The sequence below is a fragment of the Bombus vancouverensis genome, unplaced genomic scaffold (assembly GCF_051014615.1).
Source record: "Bombus vancouverensis nearcticus unplaced genomic scaffold, iyBomVanc1_principal scaffold0052, whole genome shotgun sequence".
Lineage (NCBI taxonomy): Eukaryota > Metazoa > Arthropoda > Insecta > Hymenoptera > Apidae > Bombus > Bombus vancouverensis.
In genome coordinates, this window is record NW_027468943.1 from 182,536 (window position 1) to 195,307 (window position 12,772).

Sequence of the window (12,772 nt, forward strand, 5' to 3'; positions counted from 1 at the left end):
AATATGTTTAATGAGTTTTTTATAGAAAGTTCTATATATTATTAACGAAGCTGACTAAGTTCCATATCTAAATTGTTTTGTCAATTTTATTATTCGTTATCACATCAAAGCATGTGTTTTTGTAGATCATATTATAATAATGTTTCCATACAGGAATAAAAGCTTCACTAAAACATTCTTATAGAAACGCGCACATTTCTCTTAATTATGCTTATATTCCTAAAAGTAAACTTTTAGAAAAAATAGCAATTTCTTTAATATGTAAAATTAAAAAGTTTATTGTTATTATGAATTGATATTTGTATATTTTACATTATTGTTATTTATAATATAAGTCTACAAGCCACTATAAAAGTCTATTAGTTAATGTTTCTATAGCTTTGTAGAACTTGTAATACGTTGTAATGTAACAGGTTAAAAAGAATTGGTGCAATTTGTACATTATTGTGGTATCATGAATGAGGGGCTTGGGGGGTGTCGTAAATCGCAGACATGTGCATGTGGTCAGAGGGACAGAAAGCGATTTATCCGAAGAGATTGCTGAAAGGATCAGGTAGAATATTCGCGAGTTTCGAGTGCCATGTTAGGACTTGGCATGAGCTGAAGAGAGGGCTGATTAAAGAATTCTCTAAAAAGATTAATAGTCGGCAAGTACATCAAAGACTTAGAGATACGAAAAAGAGAAGCGACGAAACATGCTTGGCTTATATGTACCGCATGCTTGAAATAGCCAGCCATGTTGATATGGAAGAGGAGGCGAAAGTGGAGTATATTGTAGAAGGAATAGTAGATGAAGAAAACAATAAGTCTACACTATACGGTACTACATCCATTACAGAATTGAGGAAGAGATTAATCATGTACGAGAAACAGAATTATCGCAGAGCAAAATCGATTGTGAAGGTAGCCAAAACTGAAAGGAGCAGGAAGCCCAGTAAATCTGGAGATATGAAGAAGACGAGATGTTACAATTGCGGTGGCGAAGAATATGAGTGTGCAGAGTGCCCGAATAGGTCGAGAGGATCCAAGTGCTTTAAGTGTAGAGAGTACGGACACATCGTATCGAAGTGCGACAACCTGAGCGAGTCCCATAAAGTTGTTTCTAGTATGTGGAAATCGTTGCAGACGAAGCGTGGTAAAGACGTTAAGATCGGAAATTTCGAATTGAGCGCGCTAATAGATACCGGTAGCGAACTAACTTTAATGAGAGCGGATCAGTATGTGAAAATTGGGGCATCCAGATTAAGTCAGAAAATTGTTGAATTTCGCGGTATCGGGTCCGGAAGAAATTGTACACTCGAAGAATTTTCGACAGATATTCTGATAGATGATGAGTCGTGCGTTGTAACGATACATGTAGTTTCAGATACTTTGATGCAACACTCGTTGATAATTGGCACATACTTCCTGAATACTACCGAATTAAACATGTCATGAGAAGGGTCAGGAATAAGGTTGTGGGCGTTTGATGAATCTTCATTGGAATCGGCCATCGTCTTGTTATAACGAAGGTACGGTCTATTAATACGAGTATGGATGCTACCGACTCGACAATCAACCGCGGCGGTTGGACACTCGCGGTACTAGTAATGTTGGTCGTGGGTTCAATAACGAATCCGCGGTCAACGGGATGATAGGTGTACGTGCTCACAAAATCTAAGTCGGACTCTTTGCGAAACCGTGGAATATCCACCGAGCGTACAGACCCTAAGCAACTCCCTAATACGACCTCACGAGAGAATGACTCTCCGTCGCGATGATGCTGCAGAGGAAAACTATGATGGTGTGTGTCTGAGGACACGAGATCATCGGATTCGTCGAGGATATCCTTCGTTCAGAAGGTGAGGGAATTTGGCGTTGCTGCTAATTGGTCAATCTCCATATCGGTGATTAGAAAAGGATGCTAGCCGCCCTCGCGGGAAAGTTGCTAGTGGGAGACACCGTTCGTTGAAAAATAGGTCTCTCCTATCTTCCCGTAGCTGGGACAAAGACTGTTTGTTTGAAGGACTTTAGTCAACTAAATTCTAAGATTTATGACGGGCCCTCAGGCTAGAATTTGTTAAAACAATGGAAATAAGAGTGGATGGTTGTAATAACGCAAATAAGATTGTGGTGTATTATCGACTAAAGAGCAACCGGTCAGGTCAAACCGATCGGTCGATATCGCGTACCTCGAATATCTCAACGTTCAAGATGGAGGAGATGAAATAACTCGAGTGTTAGATTTAGATGGCACTTTATTTGTACTAGTTGTAGCACTTAACCGAACTAAGGGAGGACCACTGTCGTCCTAAGTCTGTAATGTCAGATGGTTGAAGATGAACTAAACTTCCCCGTTCCTGATTCTCTCCTCCCGCCGTTGTATTTCTTCTCTCCACCGTACTCTTCCGGCTGGTCCTTTCCTGGGTTTTTTCCTGGCCTCGAGTCATTACATTTACCGCCTTGGGAGGACATGTAACTCGGAGTTTCCTAACGAGAGGAATGGGCCTGTCCGTGTCATAAACAGACGGCCACTCAAATTCCGAATTATAGCCCTGGGAGGACTGTTAAGTCGGAATTTCCTAATGAGGGAAATGAGCTTATCCGTGCCATAAACGGACAGCCAACTAAAATTTCGAACAAAGATAAATATGATGTTGTTATGACAGTTGAGGAGAGACAATTCGTGACAAATACTTTAATAGACTATTAATTGACCGTTTAATGAACAGTAAGAAGATAGAGGTATATTCGTGTGATGTGGAGAGGACAATTAGTCGCCTATAAGCACTAATAAATAAATAAATAATAACGACTCGCCTCAGCCGAGTCGCGCCCGCTTCCGCGTCCTCGTCGGTCGGGGATTCGTTCTACCAAGTGACGGCTATAGCAGTCACCGCCCATCGCGGGAATCTTCTTCTCCTTTCCGGTGGGCTGCTGGAACCGCGCGCACCCAACGAACGGTCGCCCATCGCTGCGCCAACCGCCACATCCATCAGTATATAAGGGTGGTCCGAGAGGGTCTCCGCCGGGGAGACCTCCCAACCGCAAACACGGCTAGATGCGTCAGGGTTTGCCCGTGTGAGGTCCACTATGGACTCGCCCCGCCGTGCCAAGCACGTGTTAGACGACCCCCGGTTCATAAGCCGGAGGTCGAGTGCGAACGCCCAGTCCTGCACGTCGCGCCCCCTTCCGTTGGTCCTGCGGGATCCCCACGCCGTTGAGTGGGCGTTGATGTACCCGAGGACCAGTGTCGGGCAGGCGCCCAAACGTCTCGCGCAGCCGCGAGTCCGTCCAGGAAGGAGGCTTATTCGGTCCGGCTGATGTTGGGCGACACGCAGACGGCCACCACGGCCAGGTCGCCCCATTTCTCGGCTATGAAGCCCCGTTCCGCTCGATCACCGAGCAGGAGGGTTTTCCCGCGATCCCGGTCCAGAATATGGCGACCGAGCCTATCAGATCCCCAGCTCCTCGTGACGCGCCGGGAATGCTGTACGGCTGGGCCACTGCTGCCAGACCAATCCGCCGCTCCGTCAACCTCTGGAACATTAAGTCCTGAACCCGGCGGGAGCGGTTAAGATTGCACTGCAGGAGCAGTTGTCCACCTCCTCTTCCTCCGCTCACGTCGGGGAAGGCTCCGTCTTCATAGGCTCCTACGGGCCGTTCCCCTCGCAGTCGTTTTGTCCGACTTCTCTGTCCTCTCTTCTGGCCTTCGTGGGGACAGTTGACGGCAGCATCGTTTCCTTCCTCGTCACCACGTCCCCACCGTCGCGTGGAACGGTCCTTGTTTCCTGTGCGGCCCTCTTCTTACGGGCAGGCAGTTTGCATGCCGGTGACCCAATACGGTGCGACGCGGGCAGTCCCAGGTCCGCGCATACCGGACACATGGGTACTCGCGCCGAACAGTCCCTGGCGCGATGTCCTTCCGCCCCGCACCCGTAGCAGCGCTCGGGCCGGTCCATCGATGTGCAGTCCCGGCGCACGTAACCCGACTCCATGAACTTGAAGCATTGGAGTCGGCGCGCAGGTAGAGGGGAAACTCTCGCCGCTGACCAACCTATGTTAATCCTACCTCCTGGTAGGGCGTCTCCTCCTCTGCTGATTTTCCTGCCCGTTATCAGCGGGCAGCATAGCCATACTGATCCGAGGTCCCGAGGAGCGGAGCGTATGACTGCCACGTTGACCTCGTCAGCGTGGCAGCCCCCGGCCTCAGCAACAGCGGCTGCCACCTCCTCTGAGGTGATCGAGTCCTCCAGTCCGATCACTCTTAGCTCGGCCGTCCTTCGCGGCACGGTTACCCTGGCGGGCAAATCCTTCAGCGTGGCCGCCATCCGCTCGGCCAGTCGCGAAGCTTTGCACCCAGCGTCCTGGCCTGAGATTTCGAACAGCAGCGCCCCCGTGTTTGTCCTCCTCGGTCTTAACTCCGTGAAGTCGAGTTCGGAGAACTTGACTTCCCTCTTCACCACCGATATCGCATCCCTGTACGTGAAGCCCCAGCTGTTCCTCACGGTGAGCGATACCGCTCCGGATCCATCGCCCCTGCCCGCTCCTCGCTTGGATTCCCTTCCCGTGCGGGGGCGTACCGGAGGCCGAGCGGCGCTGAAAAGTCCCTGCCCTTGTTCCGCCACTGTTGGTCGCCGTCCTGGGCGCCGAGGCCCCTGTTCGCAACGTCGACAATGGAAAAGACGACGATACCTGTTACGACCGTTCGTGAAGAGACGCGTTCGCTGGGAAAACGCGTCAGCGAGAAGCGTAAATTCTCGCTACGATTATGTTAATCGACGCCGCGAAATAGTCGTTCCCCTGTTTGTGTTAAGATAACAGAGGTGGTTCAATGAATGTAACACTGTATTAACAGGTTAACATAAAATAATATATTTTACAATAATATGATGAATATATTACATAAAGTTGACTCGACTTTACGATATCTCTAGATGAATTCGTTAGACTATTTGATTTTGCTCGTCAGATTTTTCGTTGTGTCACGTTTGACTCGTCAGAAGTTTGATCGCCTTTCGATGATTTCTTTGTCTCATTTGGAAGACGACCCCCACTATGCTCGGGTCACACCATCGCTCGCGCCTATGATCACGTATGCCTCTTCTTGTGTGAAAAACGTAACGGATAAAAATCGACGTTTCTAGAGCTCGCTGCTTGGCGACAACTATGCTCTCGTCGATACATTGTATATGATCCGGCAGGCAGATAAGACGATCTGCCTGCGACACTGTAGGACCGCGAGCGACGGTTAGAAAATACAGCCTGTGGTAAGCCTCGTGGCGTAACAATACCCGTCCCTTGGTTTTTGCGTCGGTCGGCGCATGGACCGTTGGAAGAGGTTGCGTCGTGGGCTTCCTGTTCTTTCGCCTCGCTCTCCCTCTTCCTCCGCCTATGACGGTAATAAACCCTGCCTCGTCGGCCGACGACTCCACGGTCGACCGCGAGGTGTCTCTCGCCGGCCGCAATCGTGCTTGTACGGTTCTTACGGCTACGCTACTGTAACGTCGATTCACATCAGAGACCGGGCCACACTCTGCGGACAGGATGGCACCCAGATATCTGCACATCCTTGGCGCGTACCCTCAATAGTCTTAAGTACCTACCAGGGGTCTTGGAATTTTCATAGTTAATGTCCTTCGGACCAAGCGAGTATTTCTTGTCTTAGATTTCCTTTACGTTTATTGTCTACCACGTGTTAGCATAGAAAGATGGTTTTCTTCACATCTTTTATGTTCCGTTAGCAACTTTCTCGCGAGGGCGGCTGAAACCCTTCCTGGTCCACCAGCCGCCTTATTATCCAATCGGAGACGGTGTCTACTGCCCTCACTTCCTTAACCAAAATTGTCATCAACAAATCTGATAGCGCCGTGTCCTTAGACACACCCAGCCCTAACCTTCCTCAGACACACTATTGCCAGAAAAACTTACTTATTCTGTATCCTTAGAATAGTCAACATATCTTTATCGGTCTCGCCCCTTATAACAGTCGCGTACTTAACGTATCATTGTAACTAAGTCTTACATAACGTGGTTGCAGTGAATTGTGATTTATGTTAATTCAGTGTGTATTACATTGTGATTGCTGAATGCATAATAAAGTTTAATTAAAACAAAATTAATAGTTGTGTTACGACTCAGCTATTTTATTTCATCAACCAACCCTGAAGTTTACATGACACCAGCGTCCGTAGCCGGGAGGATCGCCCCCCCCCCCTGGCATTATTTATCGCCGACACTCTTCCAACTTGCGGAGGAACAGGATCTGGAGATCCTCTAGTGGATCTCGAGGTCCTGGACCTCTATCCGTTTTCTTTGTTTGTTTATTATTACTCCCCGACCCGTCGGGACAGCGGAAACGGCGCGACGCTGACCAGGTGTGTGGAGGAGGTGGGGAGGGGGACCCATAATCGTTCCCGTTGGGGCCCCGGGAGCATTTTCTTTCGTCCCCCTCGTAGAGGTGATCCTCACCTCTCGTCCTTCACCGTCGATGTTATCATTTTTGGCTGCTCTCCGTGCATTCCTTGGTCAACCGTCTCTTGGAGACACCGTCTCTCTCTCCTGAAAGCGCACCCTCCTTCGCAGGTATGCGACCTCCTCCTCTTTCTGATCCTGGGTCGGTTCCACGTCCTTCACGGTAGCTTGCTTGTCGACCGGTCCGATCCTCATTTCGTCACTCCGCGTGTCGTTGCCGCCGTCGGCACCGTCGCGGATGGTAAAGGTGGCGGCGGCCACGGTGGCAGCCTCGGTGTCGGTGTCGTTGTCGCTATCCTTCCCGCGCTTCGCGCCCCTCTTCTTCCTTTTATCGTGAGCCAGCAGTGGTGCGGAGTCCGGATCCCACGCGGACGCGTCCCCCCGCCGTGTGCGGTGTCCCGCGCCGCCGCCGCGACCGTTATCGACGGGGGTGGTGCTTTCCGCGGACCCGGTAATCCTGCGGTACGATCGCTTGCCGAGCGTGCCCGCAACGGTCGAATAGGAAGAGCACGACGACATTTCGTCGTCGGATTTCACTCCCCCCCCCCGGCCGCCGCGCCGCCGCCTCATCCCGCCCCACGAAGATACCGGGCCGACGGTCATAACATCGGTTTCCTCCGAACCTCTCCGAGTCCGCCCAGTTCGCGTGTCCCCTTCGCCAGACGCATGAGCGTGTCCAGGGCACTGGCGGCTCATCCCCGGATGGCCACGGTTGCTCGATGACGACGCAGAGGGGCCGCTTTACAACTCGCGGCTGCGCCGGTATTATGGTATCCCTCCCCACCGTAAACGATTCTTTGATTCGTTTTTCTATCCATTGTAATTCTAAGAAATCGCGAGGTCGTCAACAAGGGTTTCCATCCTGGTGCCACTCACTCTTTCGCACCCTGCCCCGGTCAAAGCTGGTGCAGAGTGACGGGGAGCCCCACAAGAATGTGAGGTAAGTGTTCTTGGAAGATACAGGCCCACTAACTTCTCCGAGAGTTCTCCGCACCGGATCGGCAAACTGGCGGGTGCCAAAGGCGCCGACCAGTCACCATCCGGCTATAGGAGAATATCAGATTCGTGGGGGATTCCCAGGGCGTGGTCCTACGCCCTGAGAACCCATAGCCGCCTCAGGCTCCCCATAGTCTTTTAGTAACTGATACTTGTATAACAATATATTATAGTATGGATGGTTTAGTCAGTGAATTTCATAAGTTTGACGTATAAATGTAATGAAACTTTACTATAGTTAATTTTTTAAGAGGAGGTTTATACTGTTATATATTATGTGTACACAGAGGTGATGGTATTATAATTGACTGAGTGGTAACTGTGACGGATTTTTAGGATGAAGAATGAAAAGGAATAGTAGTTTAGATGCAGAGTTGACGTTATGACTTAATTGGATAGTTAAGTGCTTTAGGTTATAAGTATTTTTAGTACTTGTATGAGACTTGCTTATGTTACAAAGTGACATATTATAAATATGGAAATAAATTATTTATATAAATATGGGCGTTAATAGTGTTGAATTATTAATTTAGTATGTAAGTTTTAAGGCTAAGATGATGGATTGAAATTTGTAATTTAATTATAAGTATAGTATTATAAGATTTATGATGGATGGTAGCTCACGTGCGTAAATTCAAATAATCATGTGTATCACATACTCACGATTACGTTGATTGCAGTGCTTAATTGTTGACCATAATTTCGTTTTTTACCAACCTTTTTCCCCGTTCGCTGTCGGACTCGGACAGACTTCGTATTAACTCATCTTTTAGTTGGTCATATTGTCCGGTGGTCGGGGGATCCAATGCAATGTCCCTTATCCGTTCTAAATATCCTGGTTCGAGGCACCCGAGAAGGGCGGTGGATTTTTCTTCGTTACCCGTGACGCCCACCGCCGCGAGTTGTCTGTCGAATAAAGAGAACCAGAACACGATCTTCTGCGGCTTCAGCGGAGGCACGCGAATTGTTTGACTAGTCGCAACCGTTGTGTTTTCGCTCAACATTGTTAGCGCACTCAGACTCACAATACTAAATTTCGCTAACTCAAATCACGTCGAGGTCACCAATGTGGAAAATTGGTCGATGATAGGTTGTGCGAAATAACGAGAGCGAAATATTGCTGTCGCAGTCCGTCAAATATATCTTGAATAAATAAATAAATAAATTATTTACAGCCGAATACGTGAGTCGTTGGTACAAAATACAAGACGCGGAATAAATACTCATTAATGTTCGTCGCGTAACTCGATAAATAATCGGAGATACTCTGTAGATAATATTCGATACTTTATATGTACTGTTCGATACTGTTCGATACATTTCAATGCTCTTCGATACTATTCCACACTAAAACGCACGCGATCGCGTCTGTTTATTTATACTGGCCGGGGGAGAACCGGAAAATTCGAATTCGTCTACGTTTGATCTACGATTGCACGAAGCGGCGACATTGTTTTGCATGGAGTTTATTTGTTCTTACATTACTTGTAAGGCAAAACAACAACATGATTTGAATTGTCCTCTGACTCATGTGCCGCTACAGTGATTACGGGAGAAGGACGAGTGAAGAATGGTGAATAAGAATGGGAAACGGATTAGCCGAATGACTGGCAGTCGGTATAATAGGCCTGGCGAACTGTAAGTGCGTCGCATTTTCATGTAAAAAACAATGCACGTAGCACAAGGGTAAATGGGGAAACGACTTTATAAATGATTTTTTGTCTATTACACGCCTGTCAAATTTCTTTATGAGCAGAACTATTACAAGTGCTATTGTAGCAGAATACAAAAAAATGATGCGTGCTTATGTGGGTGTCACGTTTAACTGCAGTTACAAAAATCTGAACATTAGAAACAGAACGTTGTTGTGGAAGTAATGATAAGTAAAGTACGGGTGTTCGTGTAAATTCATATTTTTATAAATTGAAAAAATTAAATCTGAGTAGACGATTGTTTTATTATAAATGTTATAAGGAGTACTAGTATATTTCATACTTCGTTCGGTCTAATACTTCATATATGAAATCTATAGTGGTCATTGTTATCTATATTTATTCAATTAATATTTATTATTAATATTTATAATGAAACAATTTATCTTTATATCTATGTAGGAAGCATGAAAGTTTCAGCAACTATATGATACGTGGCATTAGCATTATGCTAGGCATTATTTTACATTAGTCTTTGATTCCCGCTCTCTCGCTTTCTCGATGAAGAAGTAGAGGGCACAATAATAGAATCATCCACCCAGGGATTATATTTAAGAGTCAGTAGATATAAAGGACAAACTGTTAGTACAGGATTTTTACCAGCTGGTCACATGTCACCTTGTGTGGAAATTGCAGCTCTACTAGCATCAAAATATGTTCCTGATCATACACTTTCAGCTCTTGTATTTGCTACAGTACCTAATTTAATTTTAATTAGGAATTTTGCAACTCAAGGAAGGTACAGGAATTTTGAAAAACTGAAAATAGGAGACTGTATACCTTGTACGATCAAAGATATGGGGTCAGATGGTATAAGACTTATTTTACCAGTTGCAGAATGTACGCCATTTGGATATGTGTCCCATAGTAACGTTAGTAATTTTAATCTACTGCATACAAACTAAATTTTATTGACAAAAATATTTTCTATTAACAGGAAAGAACAACAATTAGGACTAACATTGTCGCTAAAGAAAATATACGATGATCCATCTAATCCTAAAAGTAGAATAGTGGCAGCATTGGATCCATTGATCCTGTATTTTAATAAATTAGTAGAACTTTCAAGAAATTCATATTACAAAAACAGACCCATTGCATCTGTCAAATTAGGACAAAGAGTTACTGGAAAGATTGAAAAAATTACGCCTGATTGGTTGGTTGTTCAATTGCAGAATAACTTGCTAGGTATAGTGTCTAAGAATCATTACTCCGAGAATAAGAAAATAGGGGACAAAATTTCTGGGACGATTATAACCACGTTATCGTCAATAATGCATAAAATAAGTGCCAAACAAAATAAGTAAATACAATTTCCTGGCGGTAAATTGCTACGTGGTAGAATCTTAATGGTGACAAATTGATTTATCTTGATATTCCTTCAAGGTATTGGCAACGGAACTTTAGCTGCGATAACTGTACGTCGCCACATAAATAGTGTAATATCGTAGAATAGATTTGAATTAGAGATCGGTTGAAATTAGAAAGCACCGTGTACGTCGTCTTTCGTGGTTTGTTTACATCCAAGAGCGCCTAGTAACAGCGACGCGAGAAAGGATAAGCAGTGTCAAAACAGAGGTACGGTTTCATATTTCAAGGAATGGCAATTGAGAGGCCAAAGTATGTGAGCCGAAAAGTGTGTGTGTGTGAGAGGACGAGAGCAAGAGCGAGCACGACCGAGCAGGAGTGTATTGGCGAAGATCAGAGCGAATTGAGTCGTTGAAGAGTAGAGTCGTTAGAGGTTTCGAGTTGTCGAAGAGTAGAGTCGTTAGAGGTTTCGAGTCGTCGAAGAGTAGAGTCGTGAGAATTGATAGAGTTGTTAGAGAGAGAGAGAGTGTGTGTGTTAGATTCGTTGTGACGAGAGTGATCAAATAACTGTAAAGTTATTTGATATAGATACGAGTATTGCATTTAGTTCCGTTAAATAAATATCGTTCTCTGTCCAATTTATATCTGTATATTCAATTTAATATTAATAAATTGTAAGTAATCGAAAAAAAAATTTCTATCCTTATTTTTCGATATTACAATAGTTTACTGTTAGATCTAACACCTTATATTATTCATTCTAAAATTAAATGTTACTCTTCATTAAATTCCCAAAAATCCGATATTATGCCTCTCAGCGTCATAAAATCTGCATTTGAAAAGAAGTGTTATGTGAGAGAGAAATCGGATGATAATAATAACTTAAAAAGAAAGAAACAAAATCAGGAGTATGTGGCACTCGCCAAAGAAATAAAAATTGAAAAGATATGGGAAGACGAAACATGAAAAACAAAGGGAAACGAAACAGAGAAAAACCAGAGAAAGATTTAGAAAAGGAATATTCAAAGAGAATGTGTGTTGAACAAACAGGAGAAGAAAAGACTAAACTGGAAGACCAAACCTTCCGAAAAAGATTTGGAATATGCTGACTCAACTCTCCTTCAGGATAAAGAGTCATCTTGCGATAGTAAAGATGAAGTAGAAGAAAAACCAAATCTGAGAAATAAGAAATTAACGTCGAGAACAAAAAAGACAGGAGAAACATAAAATACGTCAAAGAGAAGAAACGCTCGCCAACAACCAGTTACCAAATTCTGTACATCAGTTCCACAGATTAGTTTTAGCTAGTCTAGACAGTTCAATAGTATGGTTACAGTATATGGCATATCATTTACAAACAACAGAAATCGAGAAAGCAAGAGCAGTTGCAAGAGAAACGGCGAAAACGATTAATTTCAGGGAACAGAAGGAAAAATTAAACGTTTGGAAGGCTTGGTTGAATTTAGAGTCTAAATTCGGAATTCCTAAAGCACTGAATGATGTTTTTCAAGAGGCACTGAAAGTATACAGTCACATGTTGACTGTACATGTCGAGGCTAGCAGGCAGATGGAACTAGAGAAAACAATTAATACCATGATTGGAAAATTTAACCATATTCCCGAGATGTGGTTTAATTGTGGAGAAGGGTTACTAAAAATGGGCTTGGGGGACAAATCGAGGCATATTATGCAGAGAGCATTCCAATCTTTGACAGCATCTGAACGTATGTACACTACAGAAATAAAGAGAGAGCAGTAACTCTGTTTGAGCAAATTCTAAGTTCTTATCCGAAACGGGTGGATATATGGTCTTGTTATGTTGATTCTCTAATTAAATCTAATGATACTGATATAGGAAGGTAAAAATATTTTTTCAACTATATTTTGTCTTTTTAATTTCATAGAGCATTTACCTTCTAATAATTTGCATTTACAGGAAAGTTCTAGAGAGAGCAGTTGTTCAGGCATTACCGCCTAGAAAGGTGAAGATCCTCTTTAAAAAGTTCATCAATTTTGAAGAGCAGCATGGTACTGAGGAAGACGTGACTCGTGTTCAACAAATGGCTGTAGAATATCTAGAGAAGCAGTGTACAAAATGATTAAAAATAATAAAACGTTTTGACACATATTTCATTACATCATGTGAGCAAAACCTTCGTTACTTCGCGCAAGATGATCTGTGCGACGTCCTTCATTATCAGACCGTCAAGCACCATTAAACAGATCCTCAATAAACCTAAGGCCCCACCATAAAACTTTAACTTTCCAACGTCATTATTTTAACACATGTTTTAAGTTAATCC

The 12,772-nt window shown here is 44.5% G+C and overlaps 1 protein-coding gene and 1 pseudogene across 1 annotated transcript; both read left to right on the forward strand.

Annotated features, from left to right (window-relative positions):
- Positions 1–486: 486 nt before the first annotated feature.
- Positions 487–1,437, forward strand: LOC143304727 (uncharacterized; the record flags this gene model as incomplete). Its single annotated transcript, XM_076627251.1, has 1 exon — positions 487–1,437. A coding segment is annotated over one exon (951 nt), but the record flags the coding sequence as incomplete, so codon positions are not given.
- Positions 1,438–9,325: 7,888 nt separating this feature from the next.
- Positions 9,326–12,568, forward strand: LOC117153226 (uncharacterized; annotated as a pseudogene).
- The last annotated feature ends 204 nt before the right edge of the window (positions 12,569–12,772 follow it).